Here is a 21,055-nt window from a genome sequence, read left to right on the forward strand (position 1 = left end):
TAGTTTCTACGAAAATGGTTCAGTGATCTCCACGTTATACTCTCTACAAAACTTCCAGGTTACTTTGACACGACTCGAAAACCCGTTCGTCTCGTCTGGACAAGTCTGACGTTTGTCAAATGCAATCGTTCAGCCCATTTTCCCAGTTTAAATAAGAGATGAAAAATCGATTGGAATCTTCGTAAACAACTGCCCAGGTGCTGAACAGATTTTTTCGAATATCTTCGTTCTTTGTTGTGAACGTGCCAACAGCAGCTGCCGCGTTCAATCGATTTGAACGATAACAATTCCAGTTTTGTCAACACGTGTAACAAACCTGGAGCTAAAGATATGGATGATGCATCAATTTTACAACATCGGTCATGTTCCCATTTTCTATTGCCCAAGCTGCGTTCAAAGATGCTGCATTGTCAGTTTGCCACTCGATGCGAACCATCAATCTATTTTCATGCAAGTATAGATTGGCAAAGGCCTACTGTATTTCAACAATCAAAAAGGGAAAACTAATATTTTGTTATTGGCTTCTAGAATAAAATGTGGAGGAAACCTGCTGACCACCATAGGATTTTGTATACGGCTATACGATTGAAAGTCCTACTACTAGGCTATACACAAAACTAATTTCTCTCTGCCTGTGTGGAGTTGCAATTTGATTTGTTTGAGGGGCAGCTGCCAGAAAAAAAAACCTTTGCGAGAGCTAGACAATTTAAGTAAACCATCAAGTAATCTTACTGCTTATAGGAAAAATATGCATGTCTGAAAAACTAGAAAAATGTACAAAGTTTTGAGGGAATCACTAGGTCCTCTATAACTTATAGGGCTGGGAATTCATATCTTTAAATGAAATGGTACCTCCCGACTTTCTCAAAATGTTTGGCACCTGTTCAACTTGATCATACGGTCTGACGTTTTGCTTCTCATTTTACAATACTTTAAAGCCTCGGAAAATCAACTGAGCTGCCAGTTATTCCAGTTTCTGTTTCGTTTTGGCTTTTCATTCTTCTTAAAAATCTGTTTACCTTTACATGTTGAATAAGGCATCACTGTCTTTGGCGTTCGAAAGAGAACATTATACGTTTTATATGTGGAACAGTAGGTTACTTAGCTGGAAGCTTGGAAAGTGAAGCAAGCTTAGACCACACCTTTCGAATGGCAATCCGGTTGCTATGGTAATATTCAGTTTTTTATATTTAACTCGTCCGCTTTGCATTTCTTGTCTATCATTGAAAACTTGGCTTTTGAACAAAGCCCACCACATCATTGAACCATTATATTTTTCATGGATGAAACCTTCAATGTATTTTATTAAATAGGAGTTTATCAAAAGATAATAGGATAATTTTGGTTGAACGAGAAGAGGAAAAAAAAATCGTTCGTACCATACAAGCACACGTGAAATAAAGAGTAAGTGATGTGTACCGTTAATTACACTTTAAGGCTGTCCTCCTCGGCCATCCAAGTAAGAATTCCAAGCGCGAATAACGAATGCTGTGGTATGAACAGGCTATATACGTTTGTGTAAAAAGACTAATTGCTTTTTGCCTCTTTTTAGCAAGGACGGAACAAAAACGGGTTCTTCTAATACGTCATTCCGTTGTCGTAAATAGCTACATTGTCAGCACTTAATTGGTTATAAATAGCGTATGGAATTGGATTGTACGGCGTCTGTTTAGGAATTTGTTCCAACAAAAGAACCAATGAATCTTCCTCGTTCCGGTAGTTGGGTTTCATCCGGTAGGCCCCAAAGAATGTATCCGGATAGGTCGGCCCTCCTTTGCCGTTCTCTTCAGGAAATCCCATGGCAGACGGTTTATCGACTGTCAGTACGGCCTTTCCCCAGTCCGCCACTGCTTGCCGAGTGTCTTTCCCAGCAGTTTCGTATCTCTGAACGATTATAAGTATATGATGCTTCTATATTGTCTCTAAAACGTAGCCTAGAACTAATAGTGCTGCAGTATAAAACTTACATAGGGATCTGCTTCAGGCGAAGGTAATCCATCACAGACAGACGAATACATGGCAAACACAGCAAACATCGATGTCAGAAAGAAGACCTGTAGCGGTAATGTCTATAATCAATGCTGAAACGTGATAGGCAAAAGAAAACTGAGTTTAAATTCACAGATACCTTCATGACGCTTCTCGGTTTGAATCCTGGATTCGAGATGGAGTAAAACTGACGAACTTCGCCGAATGGTCGTCACCTTTTATATAGATGTGTACACAACTACTCCCGCGTGAGTAGTTGCCTTTACTGAGGGTTGTAAAAATTGCGCCATTTTCATTCGATGACGGCGACATATTCGAGCGACCCATGTGCGTAAAAAAATCTATCGCTTTCACCATACTCACGTGGACTTTTAACCCTTATTTAAGACTCTAGGAAGCTAAAATAACCTTCTGTTTTACATTGGCAAACTTGCAGTGGAAACAGGAAATAAAAATGACGTATTAGCCCTTCAAAAATTTGGCCAGTTGGGGCTAAATATAACAACATACTTTCGTTTGGATTCCATTTGATGTTGTTTCTCAATTAACCAATAAAACGTTTTTGTTTACTTCAAGGTTAATGGATGTTTCTTCACTGTGGGGAACGCAATGTCCCCCATTCACGACATGTTTTAAGTGCTACCCTAAGATACATTTATTACTTAACAATAGCCGTAGATGCAATAGATTCTTGTCGAGATTCTTGTGTACGTAAAGTGACAGTAAAATAAATGTAAAACCAAATTGAGCATTGCCGTCTTTTATTCGAATTATTTGATTGCACAAATGTGCATATAATTCCCTACCGGCATTGTCAACAGCGAAGAAAAAACATTTGCATACCTGAAAAGGCAAAATGCATTTGATGGCGAATTCTAATTATTTAGTGCCATTTTTCGTCCCCTCACCCGCATGTTATCAGTCATCCAATCCTGCAACCTATGACCAATTGGGAGATTGATACATAAATAATACAGCTGTTGCTATTTGTTATTTTCCTATGCTGTTTCTAAAAGTTAAAGCTATTTGCTAAAACTATTTTCTATCATTATCCCGTCAAGCTATGCTGCTACGTCACACTGAAACATTTTTGGTTTACAACTATATCTACATAGTTACGAAAGGTTGGAAGCAATTCATAAATGCATGCTTAAACATACATCAAGGACATTTTTTAAAACCCTTGGACGTATTGGGAAACGGAACTAATCACATCCTGGAAGAGTTCGATGAGCTACCTGCCAGTCGTTGCTCATCTTAAATGCACGGATTAGAACTGAATAAAATCATTTCCTTTATTTGATTTTAAATATACCTGATAAACTGACATGCCTGCTCTGCTGAATGTACTCTGTATGCAACTCTATCCCCTCTGTCCAACTATCTTCAAAATTAATGATCAACCTTTGTTTTGCTATGAAACTGGTTGTGTATGTTCTTCCTCGCACTTGATTATTTCGTATTACGTAACATAAGATACAGGTGGGAATCACTAACGGTTTTGGACAACGAGTTCATCTGAGTAGATCTAGATGGCACGAAAGTCACCAAAGGAGAATCTGCACGAAGGCAGTTTGCTTCCAGCGGATCACAACATGTTATTCGAAAAACGTGGATATTGATAGCTAAATTTTTAAAATTAGTGACCAATATATCATTGCCTTCTCTAGCCTACGCTAAAAGAACTCGTGAATCGTGATTTAACCCCAGCTGTACACGTTACGTAGAGTAGAGCGCCGCTCCAAACTCAAAATATTGAGTGGACGGCAAGTCTGCATCGAACTGCATTAATTTATGTCAATGTGTTGTTAATTTGTATTTAACATACATGGTGGTATGTTATTCTAATTGTCCTTTCAGCCGACAACAACAAAAGGCGAAAACAAAAACAACAGCTCTGGGGAAAAAGAGAACAGTTAGCGTTAGTTACAGGTAAGCAAACTAGATGTCGTGGTATCCCTCCGTCAGTCTAGAAATGAACCTGGATCACGCTGGATGCCTTAACGGTCAAGCCGATCGTCATGCTATCATTACTTCCCCTACAAGCTAACACCGATTTCAGCGTGATTGCCTGAAAAGTGCAAAAACGTATAAGAGAAAACCGCCATGACAATCGAAACGCCATCTAGCGTGACAATCTATTGGGAAAAGGCAGGGTCGGTCGCCACATTTTTACAACTTTGATAGAAATCCCTATCGGAAAACTTTTCTTTATAATATATTTCCAATACTTCTTCCTGTTTAATATTTGGGTTGTCTTCTTTCCTTATTCAGTAATTCAAAATAATTTCCTTCGGATAAAAAATATTCTTCTGATATAGATATTGATTAGCTCTATGTATACGAACGGCGTACGTGGTCACTTCTCTTTAATGTCACCAATGTGTTACGCTTGAAGGAATAGCATTTTCAATTGGGTACAAAAAAAAATTTAAGCCAGTTATAAAAATACCACGTGAAGTTTCGTGAGATTTTGTTTTATAGTTGATCAAGCGGAATGGTTGGTAGACTTTCTTTTCGCGTTGCCACGATTAGTTGCACTTTTCGTTGCGCTCACTTTCAGCAAAGGTGTCGCTTACGGAACTCTATTTGATCCATTTTTTAAAAATAGATCCCTGTACCCTGGTTTGTGCAATTTTCTGCAGAAATGTTGAGATACTGCACTACCATCTAACGACAATTCACCTTCCAGTAATTAAGGCACCAGTCACTTGAGATTTAGAGTTTATGAGTTATTGAAATGCAAAGTGGTTGCGCCAAAAGCACTTTGATGGGATGTTATTTTAAAAATCTAGAGAATTAAAGGCAAAAATAATATTTGATTTTGAATCAGCGTTAAAACTAGGTTGTAACAGATCAGATTTCATGGAATTCCAAGTCAAAATGTGAAGTCAAACTTTTTAATGGCAAAAGTTGGGCATAAATTCAGGTTTATTTTTTTCTTTTCTAAAATTGAAATTTAGTAAATTTTACAAGATTTCGATTCAAAATTAAACCAGGATCCTGAAAATCAATTTCATTTTGAGCCTACGTGAAACTTATAGTTTTTGTGTTATTATCTAATTGTTGTTGCGCTAAAACCTTTTTGATTTTGTTTTGAATAAAAACCGATTCAGATCTCGATAATTTATGCGAAAACGAATATTTCCTAATAATTGATTCTAATATATTAACATATATTAGAAATCGGCGTCTAATTTTGGTTTTAGTGGTAGATTTCATCGAATTCTAATTCAAATTTGGCTACTAGACCAATTGTATATTTTAACACAAGAAAAATACGACCATCTTTTTTTTCTTTTGCGTCGTGATAAACCTGAAGAGAAATTCATTCAATTGTGATCCACCCATAAAAGGAATTTCTACTACGAAACCCCTTTGGATAAGTCGACGTATTGGGTTGGCTGAAATTCTCTTTACCCCACCATTCAATAAAAGAATTTCATAAAATTAAATTCATAAAAATTTGTATTCATTTTTCTCATCAAAGCCAAAACGATTTGTTTTTTTAATAGGAAATTTACGAATTTCGTACAGGATAAGTTAGTTTCACATTCCGTTTAGTATTTAGGAGAGTATGGAGCAGGGTAGGCGGAGGCCTTGTAGGCTGGCTTATAGTCGTAGGTCTTGATTGCACCTTCGGTTTTAACGCTAGCGACCAAACCGTAACCTTCGTCCTTGTAGGTGTGGACCTGAGTGCGACCATCGGGCAGAACAACGCGGTAAGATCCGGACACAACTTTGCCATCAGCATTTTCTTGGTGACCAAAGTTGTTGTAGGAAGGGTCATCCTTCACGTCATACGCGAAATTGTAAGGCTGGGCCGGCTGATAAAACGATCAAATATTAATTGATTTTCGTGACAGTTGGACTGACCATATACTCACGTAATCGTAGCTCTTGCTGTAACCCGGTGCAGGGTATGACTCAGGAGCCGGGTAAGCTGGGGGCGGGTTTGTAGGCCGGAGTGGCCCGTTTATTAGCTGGCTTCTCAGCCAAGACCACGGCGACCAAGAAGGTGATAATCAAGAACTGCGCACGCCGGCATAATCAATTTTTCGTGCATTTTTAAGTTTAAAACTTAGTGAAAATATAAAGGAGAGTATGTTTTACCTTCATGTTTGAGGATTGCAGAGTTGTAGCTGGAAACAGTCGAATAGGAACTGATGGTTTGACGATTTTCAGCCGGACGTTTTATACCCAGAGCTTTCCACGGATGGATGGATCCACCACACGAGAAGTCCGGTAAGAAAACCGCAGAAAGTGAATCGTGGGCAATCTTGGCTGACCATTTATTATCAGTTTAGCCCAGTTTTGTTTTTATTTCCCTGTGAAAACAGAAGGAGAAATTGTCAGACCTTTTTCTGCACGGTCTTTTGCGATTTTTAAATGGCCGTCTCGTCTTTCCAATGCCTCGATTCAACAGCGTCAAAAGAAAGGGAAATAAAAAAATGGATTCGAAATCAAATGAGGAAAATGAGCTTTTTTCTTCATTTTAACACTTTTTCTCTTACGCGCCTCCCATTTCCATCTTTTTCCGCCTTCACCTCATTTCCTTTAATCATACTAATTTACAAAGATCTAAATTCTAATCTAAATGATTTTTTATTTTATTCCAAGAACTTTTGTTCTATCGAAATATTTTGCATAAGAGGTTCGTGAATGGCACTGAAAAAGTTAGCCATCTGCATTTTTCAAAGCCAAAACCATCTAATGGTGAATACGTAACTAGGGAGCCTGGCACGCTAACTATCTATGCATAACTAACAAAGTTTTCATAACCGTGGCAGTGGAACGAGCAACACCCCCTCAAAATGACGCCACATTCGCAGACAGTTCAAATAGACTCAGACATTTTCAAACCAGCGTCTGCTGTTGAATAAATGGCTTATATGTGTGGGTTATACTCAACGTTATTAAACTGGCTCGCTCTCACGTCACCTTATTCACACAAAGACAGATGGACCTCGAAGAGTTTACTCACCAAGTGGGAAACAATCTTCGTGTCGGCCCCCTCCGTTGATCAAAATGCTTCAACATGAGATAGCGTTTGGATTTATTGATTATGTGCCGACACACCCCAGGGCTTACCACCTTTGTATATAAAGAAATCTGCTCAACGCAGATCACATTATCAGATCAACATCAACTGTCTTAGTCCACACCACACAAAAAACAAACAATGCAGGTATGACATCATTTAATTCTACATCCTACTCGAATAAACCAACGAAATGTTTCCAAGTTATCGTTATATCGCCGTTTTAATTACTGTGACTTTTGTCTACCCACGTATAAGACTTACAGCAAGAGCTAAAATTACGTAAACTTATGATCTTGAAAGTAAACTTTAGAACAAAAACTAACTCATCTCATTAGTTTTCGATCATATCCAACAGCCTCCACAGCCTTGCCGTTTCGCCTGGGCTGTTAATGATGTCCTTCTTACGATGATTACTCCCACTCGGATAGCAACGATGGCACGGTGACCACCGGATCTTGCCGTGTCGCCCTGGCCAACGGTCGTACTCAAATCGTTGCTTACAAGGCTGACAGCTATGGTTACGTGGCCGATGTCAAGTACGAAGCCAAATGCCCACCTATACCGACTACAACAAACGTGCCTATTATCCAACTTACCCCCAAATAACAAAAGCCTTTCATTTATCTTATTTGTTTTTGCATTCTCCCTATAGTTGGCCAATGAAGATGAAAGAGAAACATGACTGTCTAACCCTCCTCCTCCTCCTCCCCCCCCTCTGAAGCAAAAGAATAGAGTTTCCATGGGCTTATAGAGTTTATGTTTATGAATACAATCTGAAATGAAAGAAAAGAAAAACATCGCCTTTACGTCACGACTATATTTTATATGCCAGCGCCATTCTGGCCCCCAGAAAGCGGAGCTTTGACGTCAAACTTGAAAGAGAAGGACGACTTATGGCAGATATTAACGTAGCCCCACATATGCAGTTGTGTAGGTTCATGCGGTTTAGTATATACAGCAGTCCTGCTGTGTACTAGCAAGCATTTATAGCTGCCGACCGCATACATTCCATTTAAAGTACATAAATACTTCCACGTATAACTTAGTAGCGCACAGAAGCTTAGTCGCAGCATACAATCTCTACTCCCAATTTTTTGTTGTTGTTGTTGTTGTGTAACAATGCCCCATAAAGTATATCTAGCCTTTGGGTTTAGTAGAAATTAAAAGCCTTACTAAGAATTCCTTCATCTATAGGCATAAACTGCGCTGTTCAATACGAGATCTCAGGAAACAGACTGCTGACGGGCATCACTTTATATCGATCTGTTCCATTCTGCGTCTGTCGATCGTACGCAGCGGGCGTGTACGATCATAAACACACACAAGTAGACACAAAAAAGTGCCAACATGAGACACAAGTTTCTTTTCTTTTTTAAGACAAAGTCGATTTCATATCGAATCACGATCGATAAAAAAGCCTATCCCTCCAAAAAAAAATTATATGTACGTTTGGTCGAGACGTGCAGTATCTGTGTTACCAGTTGATGTACAGACACACACACACACACACCGAGGAATAAATGTAAGCAACAAGGGAGGAAGATCGGAAATCGAATGACTGGTATAGTAGCGAAGGCTGTGTAACAAGACATCAAAGCGCTTGTAGACTTGAACACGGAGAATAAAAAGAGACTCTTGACGTCGGGCTGGTAGTAGCCTATACACATCCAAGTTGATGTGCTCCAGCGATGCCTTTGTGTGTGCCACATCCGCTGCCTCGTTACGACTTCCACCGGCTTATTTTAGGCAGTATTAAAACCAAAAATGAATCTAACAATAATACGACCTGTTTCTGCTGTCAGGGTCCAGAGTTTTAACCGTCTCATTGCACACAGGCAATAACGATTAATAAGGATTGCAGTTGATTGGTTGTCATGGCAGTCCAACTCTACTTTCATTTCCTAATCGAGAAGATTTTCCGAGAAGAGTATAGGTCGAAATCATATCGCTATGGGAAAACACATTTTCTTGGCAAACAAAAGAGATGTTCTTTAAACATATATCCTTAAGTATACTATATGTCTAGAAAACAAACAGTAAATCCATCCATCCATCCATCGATGGGTAAAAAATAAAAAGAATTGCTATTCACAATCCTTAACTGTGCATACAAGGACGTACGCGACTACATAAAGCGATGGCATGTCTATTTATCTGGGTGGAGGGTCTGCCGATGGTGGTGTATATAGTTATAGCAAAAAGCCGAGGGAAATGTAAATACAATTGGCATATACCGTATGGCGAGAGCTTGGGCGTGGCCCGTTGGTGAGAACTCCCCAAACCCAAACCCAAAAAAAAATAAAAAATAAATAAATATAAATAAAAAATCGATTTCGTGAGCTACACCAAGCGACTGGATTTTTTTTTACAGCTCGTTTTTTATGTGGCTGGCCTTACGATCTGTAAGTGTGGTGCCTACACTTCTGCGGTTAGAGATCCGAATTTTTATGAAAGCGTATTTTCTATTTCTTTTTCTGCTTTCACCCAGTTTTTGTTTTATCTGTACCATCAAAGGTGGTAGAGTCATTTTCTCGTCGGACCATTATTGCCCGTATATAGCAGCGGCCAGTGATGGATGCAGCAGTCAGCTTGGACATTGCCAGACCTATAAAAACATTTGATCTATATTTATGTACATATAGCATATACCTCTGTTGAATGCTAAATGAAGAAAAAGCGTCCAGTTTTTTTGTTTTGTTTTTTTTTTGTTATTTTTATTTGCCCGGCCAGTCATTCGTTTATATGACACTCCCCGGTTATTAATGCCCACAGGTCTTGCTGCGCAGTGAGTCAGAACGCAGGTATAGTTTCAGGCATTGCACTGGACGCGGGCAGCCGGGCAAAGAGAAAAAAAAAAAGCCTTTCAGCTTATTAATGAAGATATTGTTTTTTTGTTTGTGGGCGTTGTAAAATGTAAGAGTTTTGGAGAAATTTGATGTGAAATAACGTGAGATATGAAAAGGAAAAAATGAGAATCGATCTGTGTGTTATATGGAATCATTACGATGAAAGGGACATACTTTGTCAAATACCAATAAACGTAGAGATCGTTTGGTACACCGAGTAGTTTTATTTTTTATTTATTTTTATTTTAATGAGCACAACAGAAGGGAAATAAAGAGGGAATGAACAGGTCCCAGAAATGTGATGGAAATTCCGTCGTTGGGTTCGTCTGCCTAGAACTGGAATTCCATCCGTTCCATCATGCAAATCCAATGGCCTATACTTGAAAAGTAAAAATGGTCTCAGGAAATGGGATCCTTCATAAATCCAAAGCGTATGTCGATTAACATATTCAGCTACTGCTATTTCTGCATAAGGCTGTCCGTATCGGGTAATAGTCGTGTCCCGATTACTTTCCCTTTCAATCGATTGCTACACTACACTTCACACAAGCCGCTCAATCGGCTCGACAACAAACAAAACTTGACGGTATACATCAGCTGGATTATTTCTCATCACGGATAAATGACTTCACAAAGAAAATTCTACGTCACGTTACAAAGTACAACTACACACACAAATAAATGACTGGACAGGGATCCAAATAAAACAGAAATTTCGAAGAAAACAAAAAACAAAAAAATAAAAAATAACCCACGTCTTTTCGTAACAGGATGAAGGCAGAACTCTCACACGACGGCCGTAAAGAGGGATGTAAGTCCCTTAGCGACTTTGAGCGTGATCCTGAGACTCGTCCGTTTACGGTCTTCGTTCGTTTACCGACACGACGTGACCTGTTTGAAAGGCGCGAGTTGCGAGTCCAGAGGCTGATCAACGATATTGAGTTGTTTTTTTATAGAATGGGTGTAAACTAGTGGATGGGAAATGAGAGAAACAATTGGCAGTTTGACTCTAGGCCATTGCTCAGGCCACGTAATTGTTCCCTTTCGACTTGTGCAAAGTTATACGCAGCTAAGAAATGAATCGTGTAAATAGCAAGGCAATCAACTATCGTATCGACATCCGTAACTTGTTCTCTACAGCTGCACATAAGTACGGCAACGATGAAGGCAGATTGAAGCACACACAAACAAACGATCTTTTTGATTCCAACTCTATTTTATTTTTTCAAAAAAATCCTTCCAGTTCCTCGTTTTATCCGCATTGATCGCTGTCGCCGAGACGACCAATCCGCACGCTCATTCGGATGCTTATCAAAGCCAATGCATCGCGTTCTGCTTGCCTACGACGAACTTTCTTCCGATGACGTCAGCCAGCGAAATTCTTTGTCTTTTGATGAAAAACAATTTTTCTTAAAACTTCGACCGCGTTCGCGTTCCAAAGAAAGGAGATGGTAGGACGTAGTTAGGGATTTTATCGCGTAGCAATGGCCGATGGCCGCATTCAAGTTGTTGAGTGTACAAGGCCGATGGCGACGGGTACGTTGCAGATGTCAAGTATATCGAAGCCAAGTACCGCCAGTACAATCCAGCAGCTTATACAGTATATACTATATACTCCGCCCTACAAGGATGTTTACCAAGATGCTTATCCTAGCGCAGAGTATACTCAACAATACAAAGCTTTTTTTCAGAGAATATGTGGACCCGTCTTGTTATATTATCGTCTGTGGTCGAATGTATTCGGACGAATGAAAATATGAAACACACAACTGGCTGTGTATACGCAATATATTGCGGGCAGCATTTTACTTATTGTGCGTTCGACTATCAATTACTATGGATGAGATACTAAGAATTCCTGTTCATTTGCTACACTACAAGTGGATTTGACTGCGCACGACGGGGCCAATGGTCTTTTGTCTGAATTGAAGTCATTCTCTTTCACGGCGTTCTTGAAAATGGAGCCTCTCCGATTCTTTATAGAGCTCACTTTTGATTAGGTCGACATGATATAAGATGGTCATTGAGCTCACAGTATACGTGAATACCAAATGAAGGACTATATAGAGCCTTTCATAGCCGTTAGCTATTCATTGTTTCAATCGAACAATAAATATGCACGGGAAAACGATATCGATCGTTGACGTACGCTCTAAGCTATAAACCCATCTGGATTTGCATATTATGATGATATTCTGCATTTGTCAAGCTAAATATAAAAAACGTATTGATCGCCATGGCTGTTGGTCCAATTCATTTGATTTCCCACCGGTAAAAAGACAAAATTATAAGAACAGCAATCACAAGAAAAATGCAAATTCTTCTTCGCCATCGTTGTATCATCAACTGATGACTTAATCAAAGTCTCGAACGCTGACATTTAGTCAGCGGATCGTTGCATGTTGCTTTTTTAACAAGATTATATATATCGTCCTAATATCCTTGATGATCTAGTGGCAAGCGATTTAATGAGATGCGGGTCAGTTCATCCCGGCCAATGTGTGATGAACGTTGCAATGTAACATGCTCGTCTTTGAGCGCGTAAAACGCGGTCGACTTCGCCCCTTTTGTATGGACGACTGCATATCGCACACACTTTGGCTCGATGATCAAAAGAAAAAAGAAAAAACGGCACACAGCCAAAGATTTTAAAGCACTTTATTATTCAGCCATGAATTCGGGGTAGCGTATATCTACGGTAGCAGCCATCACTTGTATAGAAAAGGCTCTCTTTCACGTTGTGGGGAGGTTGGTTTACATGGATCTCCGTCACGCTCGTTGGATATATACTTGCGTCTCGACATCGAGCGATATACTCTTTGGCTAAATAGTCAGCACACTCGGGATAATATAAGTTGAGCTCTCTTTTTTTTTTTATTGCCATTTTCTGTCGATTGCTTTTCATTTTCGCTGTGAAGAAAGACGTTTTTCCACCGTTTTCATCGAACCCCGAAAAAAATAAAATATATTGTAAATACACCATTTTTTTATTCCCATAATAAGATGTACATTTGAGAAAGGTTTGAACAATTGACATTATACATGTATAAGAATTAAGAAACTGGAAATGGTGAAATAATTTTGTTTGAAAACAGTTTTAATAGCTTGAAATTCGGGAAGTACGGGCAGGCTTGAATTCGGGATACTGGGCCTCGCCGTCGTGCATGACTTGAGCAACGTATCCGTTAGCATCGGCCACGTACTGGACAGTCTGTTGACGTCCGTCAGGGAAGTTGGACTTGGTACTTCCCTTTAACCACCTTGCCATCAGACGATTCGGCGTGCGAATAATCATTTTCGCTCTCCTCGTGCTTCACTTTGTAAAAGAAACTGTACGCCTTGGCAGACAGGTCGTCATCGACGTAGCTATCGGGTGAGCTTGTCGGCTCATCGGTCTAAAACAGCACAGCCATTAAAATTGAATATGCAAACGATTGGATTGCATCGACTCACAACATCGACTGGCGTCTCGGTGGTTTCTAAAATTTGAGATTCCATGTAGTAGTCTGCGGCAGGGCGACAGCCAGGCAGCCAATAACGAGGATGATGGACTGTTAGGTAAACAACGAACATCGATTGTTTGTCACAAGCAATTCGAATGACGATATTAGAATACGTTTTACCTTGTTCATTGCGATGGATTCGAGATGTGAATGACTGGAGATGTCCGAAAGTCAACTAATGATATTCATCCGTCCGCTGGCGTAGTTTATATATAGCTGGACGGAAGGGGTGGGTTTGGCACTCGCAGGGCAGTTACAATTAACCCCATTAAAATGACACTTTGTGACGAGCCCCAAACTGCAACGTCGAAACGAGATCACATGAAATTCAGAAACAAATGTCGGGTCCTACCTCAGGAGGCAATTGACCCAATAGCTTTCACTATCTAATCTATTTTTAGTTTTAATTATCCTTATCGGTGAATGATATCTTACTTGGTTTTGTTAGAGATGAATCCTGAATTAAGCACACACATTTCTATTGACCTGTGTGCGTGTGTGGGTAAATCCAAGTGGCACTTGGCTGTGTTGACACCATTCGACATTCGATCCCTGTGCCAAGATGATGGATTTTGTTTTCTTTGATCTCTAAATGGCCTGATTTAAAAAAATGGGGAGGAGGGACTCTTTAACTTGCAGGATCCATTCCTCTCCTACCGTCCATTAAGAGATTACTTTTGTGTGTCTATGGTTACTTACCTGTATCGGATGACAAAGTGCAATCGGATCAAATGGATTGTCAAAACAAAACAAAACAAAAAAAAAAAAAAACTCTTAGGATATGGAAGTTATTATGTAATTGTGATTGATATCGTCTGCAGAATCCTTTGGCGAGCTGAGACATTTTCTTTTGCCCCACCTGGAAGTCTTTCTGTTAAATTGTTGTCATGGCGACGGTTAGTTCATTATTCTCGTTTCTGATTATAGTGTCCCGCTTTCTCCCGCTGTTATCGCCAAACTTGTTCAACTTGATAAACTCGTCATTCGCAGATTGGCGTTTACATATAAACGAACAGATAAGTTTTCACTTTTGATTTGTGTTTTACAATTTAAAAAAGGAAAAAAAAATCAAACAAACTGTGTTTTTTATTATTTTCTATTTTCTTCTCCAGTTTGACAGGCACGTAATGCGCATGCGTGAACGAGCTTCTTTCATGGTGAAATCACGATGAAATCACGATTTTTTTGGTTCAAAAATGAGATAACGTTGATTTCTCTCTGTTTTTTAGACCCAAAAGATTTTCCTTTTACCACTTACGACTAAACATTTTGTATTTTGTTTGTTTTGTTTGTTTTGTTTTTTCAAATCGAGAAACGCATTCCAGTTTTTGGGTCTTTGTTACGTGTAAATGAAATTTGTATATTTCTTGAGCCAACAATCACGATAGGAAAACGAACAATTCTGGATATGAAATAAATTGTCTTAAAGAAAAAAAAATCTCACCTTTACGTTTATTTTTTAAACAGCGTAAGGCCTAAAGGCTAACGGCAATGGCAGGAAACGGAAGATCATCGAATTCAATGACGTCAGAATGGTAAGTTTCCGACGGAGAATCGGTTCGAGCTTCAGACGCCTCAACAGCAAACGCCTCGGGGCTAGGAAGAAGCTCCGCATCGTCCAAAGTTGCGTCATCCAATGCTTCGTTTGCATAAGCCTTGGACGATTCCAATTCCCCCGCAGCTTCGGCGGCCTCTACATCAGCAGCCGGAGTAGCTGAAGCCTCTTCCGTATCGGCCACATCATCGATGCCGTTGACCGCAGCCTCCACTTCGGCTGGACCGGGCAGAACTTCAAGGATGGACGTCTCATTCCACTGATCGATGGGTAGCGATCGTTTACCGAAGGCCGACCTGTATTCAACCGGAATGCGATCTTTGTATTCGGCGTGCGGAGTCACTTTGTAGGCGACGTTGTTCCTGAACAGAAGAGGAACAGGAGCGAATGAAGCTTCGTGCGATGCATCGTAGTCTTGAATTACTTCAGCTCGAACGGAGGGACAGCCGGTGATGTGTAGAAGGGCGTAGTCCCGAATGCTTCAGCAGCAACTGGAGAATCGTATGAAGGAGCCCTAAAAATCAGGGGCCTAGGCAAAGGCGATGGTTGGTAATCAGGTGCCCCAAAAGGCCTAACATCAAATGCAGATGGGGATCCGTAAGAAGGTGTCCTGAAAATCAGAGGTTTAGGAGCAGGCGGGTAGTAACTTGACGGGGCAGGCGGGTAGTAAGATTGCGGGGCAGGTGGGTAGTAAGATTGCGGGGCGGGAGGGCGATAAGTTAATCGGGTAGGATTGTAATCCGATTCTTCGTAAGTCACGTCGGCGTTGTATCCGTTATGATCAGCCCGGTAGGTAACGATTTGCGTCCGGCCGTCCGGTAAAGCGACGCGGTAAGATCCCGACGTAACACGGCCGTCATTTTGCTGCCGATGGCCATGCTGATTGTCACCGTCGTTGACGTCATACTCGAACTCGTAAGGCATAGAATTCCTCAAGGGATGCTACAAATCAATGAGGGCTATATACGTTTTCAAAGGCTGACACGCACAAAAAGAGTTTGACTTACGTAGTTAGGACGATAACGACCGTAAGCCAAGCTGGTAGCCACTAGAGCTGCAAAGATCACCAACTGTTAAACGTCAAGGAATTTTAATCAAATTAAATAAATCAAATTAGGTTTGTTTAAAGTCAACTGCGTGTTATGGAAATCAAAATTTACTTGATTCATTTTTATTTTGTGTGGGTCATGAATGGAATTGAATGTCTTTAAAATGAAAGGAAAATGATTCAAAGAAGAGAGTCACTTTGTCTCATAAGACTTGGGAGGTACTGATGCATATCAAATGGTATGACGGTTGGCTTATATACACTGCGATATACCTAACGCTAGACGACAAGCAAGAAATCGGAAGGAACAGGGTAAACCGGAACTGAGTATCACTCTCCCGATTTTTCAATTCGCCGTGCCCAATAATAATTAGTTAGCGCATACACTAATGAAAAGTGAGAGTTAACAACGTTAGGGCATCATAGTGGTTTCTTCCAATTTGTTTTTTACAAGTCAGCCTGGACTTCCCAGTTTTGTTTTCTTTTTGTTTTTGTTTTTTCGATCAGTGTTAACGAGAAAACTAGAAACAAAAGTGTTCGGCTAGTAAAATACCAGACGGAAATGAATCGCGTATAATTAATGCGTTCTTTTAATTTTTTTTTTTTTTTTAAGATTTTTTCTGCCCGACAGCTGAAAATGAAATTTCAAACAACTTGATGAAAAGCAAAAGAAACCGGAACTACACGCTCGTTTTCCTATTGTCAGCATCTTTTCCCTAAAGTCACGTCTGAGTTTTTACTTTGTACCTTTTGTTGACAAAAAAAAAAACATTTTGTACCCCCACACTTTCCATTTCCCTTTTTTTTTTTTGTCTAAATAGTTTCATCCAATTAATAGTTCCCCAATTAAACCAAACTCTTGTTGATTTCATAATTTTGTTTAATCTTTCAAGCTCTGGCCCCACCCACCATGTATTTCAAAATTTCCCGCCAGATCAATCATTTCAAAATTCCCGCCAGGTCAATCATTTCAAAATTTCCCGCCAGGTCAATCATTTCAAATAATAATTCACAAACAAATAAACAATTGTGTTCATAGAGTATATTTGAAACATATTTGCCTAAAGTATACAAAGCAAAATTTGGATGGCAATTTATAGGAATATCATCAACATTGATTCATAGTGTTAACGATTCATGCAACGCTGTAAGCTGGCCGTTTTTCGTCTTGTTTTTTAGTTAACCTTTCTTATTCAAAAATATTCAAAACCAAAAGAAAAACAAAAACAAACATAAAAACAAGAAAAGCAAAACAATTTTTAAGCTTTTCGATTTCTGTCCACCAATGGTGTCGGTAATTTGTAAGCGGAAGGATCGGGAGTAGTTGAAACTTGGGAACCAGGACGACCGACTGGACGAACAGGAGCCGAACGGAAGGCAGTCCAAGCGTTCCACGTCGGACCGGATGAAGAAGTTTTCGATGCGCTGTTCGACTCATAAACACGAGCGTCCGGAACTTTGTAGACGGCCGGATTAAGTGGCCTGTAAGTGGTTGGAGCGACGTAGTACAAAGGGACATCCGGTGCAGGTCGGAGTCCAGTCCACGGAGATCGAATTGCAGACGGGACAGTTCTGTAAGCTGACGGGGTAGTAGGGGCTTCGTAAACAACCGGTGCAGCAGTCACAGTCTGAGCGGTGACGTCACTTTGTGCAGTCGTCGTTGCGTCATTGATTTCTGGTCTGTACGTAGTCGTTTCTTCGGCTGGAACGTAAACGGAAGGACGCGCCTTCAAGCGGCTGGCGCGGATTGCTCGTAGGTGGAGGACAATGACTCCGGCTCAGAATAAAAACGGATACGTCGGGAGCGGCGGAGGAGTTGGCGCTTCGTTCAAATATGTGAGCGTGGAAGTCTCGTAAAATGGACGGATGCTATCGACGGTCGTTGAAGGCACGTAGGCAGGAAGCGCAGGGGATTGGTACGGAGCCTCTGTAGCTCTGAAAGCCGTCCAGGGAGCAGCGTCATTCTGATAGGCGGGTGTAGTTGATATTTCAGCTGGAACGGTCGTCACTTCGTAGACGGATTCCTCTTGCGCAGGAGCGGCCACTTCGTAAGCTGGCGGAGGAGGTCTATCAAGTTAAAGAAATTTAGGTATTGATTTATTGATTTTAAAGTTTGCTAAGTATACATGAATAAACTCTATTTAAATCAGGTGCGCAAGACATGGGAAATGCGTACCTGTAGGCCGGGGTAGTAGCGGCAATTGGGTACTCAGAAGTTGTGGGCTGGCCTTCGTAAGGCAATGGAGTGGAAGCTTCTGGAACTGCATACCGGAAGGCTGTCCAAGCTGGACGGAATCAGGGTGCCGGAGTGGATGACTCACCGTAAACGGCAATGGCTTGCACAGAGGGGGTAGTTGGTGGACGGTAAGGTGTAGTCGTGTCAACTTGTGTTGCTTTATACGCTGGGGTAGTTGGTGTAGAAGCGGGGACTGTGTAAACTGGCGCAGCGGGTTCTGTTGTATATTCGTATTCCGGTGCGGATGCAACTTGGTAGGTTGGCGTGACAGCCGCTTTGTATTCGGCAGCAGCTGATGGCGGTCTGTAAACTGGAACAGATGGGGTGGCCGGAATCTTGTTCGTCCGGTCTTCTGGAACTCGATAGACTTGAACGGCTGGAGTCTTGTATACCGGAGCAACCGGAATTTTAGTTCCCGCAGCAGCCGGAGGTCTGTACTCCGGTACGGTCACACCAACCGCAACTGAGTGCGCCGGTTTAGCCGGCGATTTGTACTCCGCATCTGTTGGATTGGTATCGACTAGCGCATCAGGCGGAGCGGCCACAGGTTTGTACACCGGAACGGACGAATCTCGATGGACAGGAGCGGAATCAATCGGCGCTGTTTGATACTCTGGCCTTTTATTGTATTCCGCAACAGCCGCTGGCGTCTTGTAGGAGCGGATCGATGGCAGCTTCTTTGCCAGCCGCAATGGAAGGCGTGGCTGCTGTAGTTTTATAGCCGAGGGCAGCGATTAGATCAGCTTTGTAGGACGCTTTCTTAGCATCCGGCTGATACGCCGTAAATGCCGTCCAGGCCGGAGAGGCTTTCTTGCTCTGCCCGGCATTCGTGTTGCGCAGAGGGGCAACAGGCAACGCTCTGTGGGACGGTGCAGCGGGCTTGAAAATGGACACCTCGTACTTGACGTCGGCCACGTAGCCGTTCTTGTCCGCCCTGAAATTAACAATCTGAGTGCGGCCGTCGGGCAGCAGCACTCGATAGGAACCGGAAGTCACGTAACCGTCGCTCTGTTGCTCGTGTCCGTAATTATTGTAGCCGTCGTTAACGTCATAGGCGAAGCTGTAAGGTTGAGGGGTCTATAATACGCACGCATCATTCGATGGAGAAATAAGATACAAAATAAATGGGTTAGTGGATTGATTGGATTTCGAAAATGTTCTTCTTCGTTTTGTTTCGACTCACGTAAGAGCGTTGGTAAGAATCTTCGATCCAGGTCAGGTCCTTTTCTGGCGGGTAAATGGCTGGCTGGGCTCAGGTCACTCGTTGAAGCACGGCATCATTTGCATAGGCATTGAAAACATCTCGTTTGGGCGATGCTAGTTGGAGTTTAGCGCGGGCTAAGCCCAAAGGACAAGCAGAATGGCAATCTAAAGAAACACGACACACAAAATTCAATGTCTCAATCAATGGATCGGCTTCGGTTGTGCGTATACACGACCTACCTTCATATTCCCCCACAAAAGTTGGACGATGAAATCCTATTCAAACCGGACAGGGATTTTGGAAAACAAAGAAAAAACAAAAACAATTCAAGTTGACTAGACGACGATCGTTTGCAAACTGTTCTTCTTGACCAGCAAACATCAGCGTCTTATATGTACTTTCACGCGCACGCTGAGATGCATCAGAACACAGGAGAGGCATGTCGCTCCCGATCCGGTTCCGGGTTCAGCCCCAAGGGTTAAAGACAACAGCAAAAAATCCAAAACTTACACACACACAGACACAGACACACACAGAGAAATAAAAAGTGAGAGTTTTCTCTTCGCTAGTGAAAACTAGCGCTTGTTTATTTCATCCACCATATACGTCCAAGATAGCCAAATGAAATGCCACTCCATTTTCGTGTGTGGTGTTCTTATTTTTTGGGTGGGTCGGCGGCCTCCCGCTTTGCACGCGTTTTTTTTCACCTTTCTTTCGTAACAGTTTGAAAGAAAAAGGAGTCGATCTGTTGCACGTCTGCTCTCCTTTCTCCTTTTCGTCTCGATGCATCACGCATAGAAAGAACGTTGTACATGCGTGGCACCTGACACATGTCCACTTTCACCAAAGAACTCTGACACGAAAACTGGATCGGTCCCTTTTTGTTTTCGATTCTATACATTCAGGTCAGCTTCATCGCGTACTTTCCCCTAAAGGTTCGTCACCCTTTACGAATCGGAACCTTTTTGTTTTCACGCAGTTTCAAGTTTTATTACGTGAAATTTTAATTGTTAGTGGCGTTTGAATCAGATGGGGCCTTATACGGTATGCGATAAGATTTCGTGAGGAATGACGACATGCTTAATAAGAATTTACTTTGTCTTAACTGGTTTTATTTGTTTGTTTTGTTTTTGCTCTTCGAGTTTAGAGAAAATGTAAATGAAAAATGAAAAAATATTGCTGGCATCGATTGCATCGTGATAGATCATTTCCAGATTGATCTCAAAGATATCGATGAAAGTCTCTCTGCTTCTTCTTGCACGAAATATACTGTATTATTATATACACTATAGTGGTTTAAAGGAATTTGTTTGAAACTTTCACCGGCTCCCCTATATGTCATCATTATTCAACACTCCCCCCTCAAAAATATAACAAATGCAATTTTAAATGTACATAACAATTCTAGTTGAATACTTTTCCCTTCCTTTTTTTTACATTGCCGCCCACCGATTTTTTAAACAATTTCATTTCACTCTGTGCGTCAGTGAAAGAATAGTTGATGACGTGTTTATTGGACTATTGAGTTAGCTCTCTCTAACCGGTGTAGGTAAGAGCTCTCAACTTATATTCTTGCAAACTAAAAAAAAAAAAGACTCGTTTAACTTTGAATAATGAAGAGCGTTCGTCA

General features: G+C 41.1%; 4 protein-coding genes and 1 pseudogene across 5 annotated transcripts; all 5 read right to left on the minus strand.

Annotated features, from left to right (window-relative positions):
• Positions 1 to 1,255: 1,255 nt before the first annotated feature.
• On the minus strand, positions 1,256 to 2,247 carry LOC116931576. Of its 2 annotated transcripts, none has more exons than XM_032939170.2 (3): positions 2,129 to 2,247; positions 1,968 to 2,054; positions 1,256 to 1,884 (listed from the first exon to the last, which is right to left on the minus strand). In XM_032939170.2, the coding sequence occupies exons 1-3, from the start codon at positions 2,132 to 2,134 to the stop codon at positions 1,579 to 1,581; spliced, it is 399 nt and encodes a 132-aa protein (XP_032795061.2). In that variant the 5' UTR covers positions 2,135 to 2,247; the 3' UTR covers positions 1,256 to 1,578. The 2 variants fall into 2 exon arrangements, with proteins under 2 accessions (XP_032795061.2, XP_045023047.1); XM_045167112.1 differs by having other exon boundaries at positions 1,489 to 1,884; positions 1,968 to 2,069.
• Positions 2,248 to 5,439: 3,192 nt separating this feature from the next.
• On the minus strand, positions 5,440 to 6,108 carry LOC123467051 (annotated as a pseudogene).
• Positions 6,109 to 14,857: 8,749 nt separating this feature from the next.
• On the minus strand, positions 14,858 to 16,140 carry LOC123467035 (adhesive plaque matrix protein-like). Its single transcript, XM_045167098.1, has 3 exons — positions 16,098 to 16,140; positions 15,945 to 16,007; positions 14,858 to 15,879 (listed from the first exon to the last, which is right to left on the minus strand). Exons 1-3 carry the CDS (start codon positions 16,104 to 16,106, stop codon positions 15,358 to 15,360), a joined length of 594 nt encoding a protein of 197 aa, XP_045023033.1. The 5' UTR covers positions 16,107 to 16,140; the 3' UTR covers positions 14,858 to 15,357.
• Positions 16,141 to 17,244: 1,104 nt separating this feature from the next.
• Positions 17,245 to 18,723, minus strand: LOC123466436 (extensin-like). Its single transcript, XM_045167121.1, has 5 exons — positions 18,676 to 18,723; positions 18,307 to 18,604; positions 18,162 to 18,246; positions 17,783 to 18,052; positions 17,245 to 17,722 (listed from the first exon to the last, which is right to left on the minus strand). The coding sequence occupies exons 1-5, from the start codon at positions 18,721 to 18,723 to the stop codon at positions 17,245 to 17,247; spliced, it is 1,179 nt and encodes a 392-aa protein (XP_045023056.1).
• An 8-nt stretch (positions 18,724 to 18,731) lies between these two features.
• On the minus strand, positions 18,732 to 19,670 carry LOC123467052. The gene is made up of 2 exons (XM_045167122.1): positions 19,665 to 19,670; positions 18,732 to 19,298 (listed from the first exon to the last, which is right to left on the minus strand). The coding sequence occupies exons 1-2, from the start codon at positions 19,668 to 19,670 to the stop codon at positions 18,843 to 18,845; spliced, it is 462 nt and encodes a 153-aa protein (XP_045023057.1). The 3' UTR covers positions 18,732 to 18,842.
• Between the last annotated feature and the right edge of the window lie 1,385 nt (positions 19,671 to 21,055).

Source organism: Daphnia magna, unplaced genomic scaffold, assembly GCF_020631705.1.
Source record: "Daphnia magna isolate NIES unplaced genomic scaffold, ASM2063170v1.1 Dm_contigs139, whole genome shotgun sequence".
Taxonomy (NCBI): Eukaryota; Metazoa; Arthropoda; class Branchiopoda; order Diplostraca; family Daphniidae; genus Daphnia; species Daphnia magna.

Coding starts and splice junctions, on each gene's coding strand:
- LOC116931576 (XM_045167112.1), bottom strand. Junction 1,885..1,967: donor CGCCTGAAGCAGATCCCTAT/GTAAGTTTTATA, acceptor ATAATCGTTCAG/AGATACGAAACTGCTGGGAA.
- LOC123467035 (XM_045167098.1), bottom strand. Junction 15,880..15,944: donor GTCGTTATCGTCCTAACTAC/GTAAGTCAAACT, acceptor ATTGATTTGTAG/CATCCCTTGAGGAATTCTAT.
- LOC123466436 (XM_045167121.1), bottom strand. CDS start 18,723: ATGCGGAGTACAAATCGCCGGCTAAACCGGCGCACTCAGTTGCGGTTG. Junction 18,247..18,306: donor GCAAGCCATTGCCGTTTACG/GTGAGTCATCCA, acceptor TCCGGTATGCAG/TTCCAGAAGCTTCCACTCCA. Junction 17,723..17,782: donor ACTCCTCCGCCGCTCCCGAC/GTATCCGTTTTT, acceptor AATCCGCGCCAG/CCGCTTGAAGGCGCGTCCTT.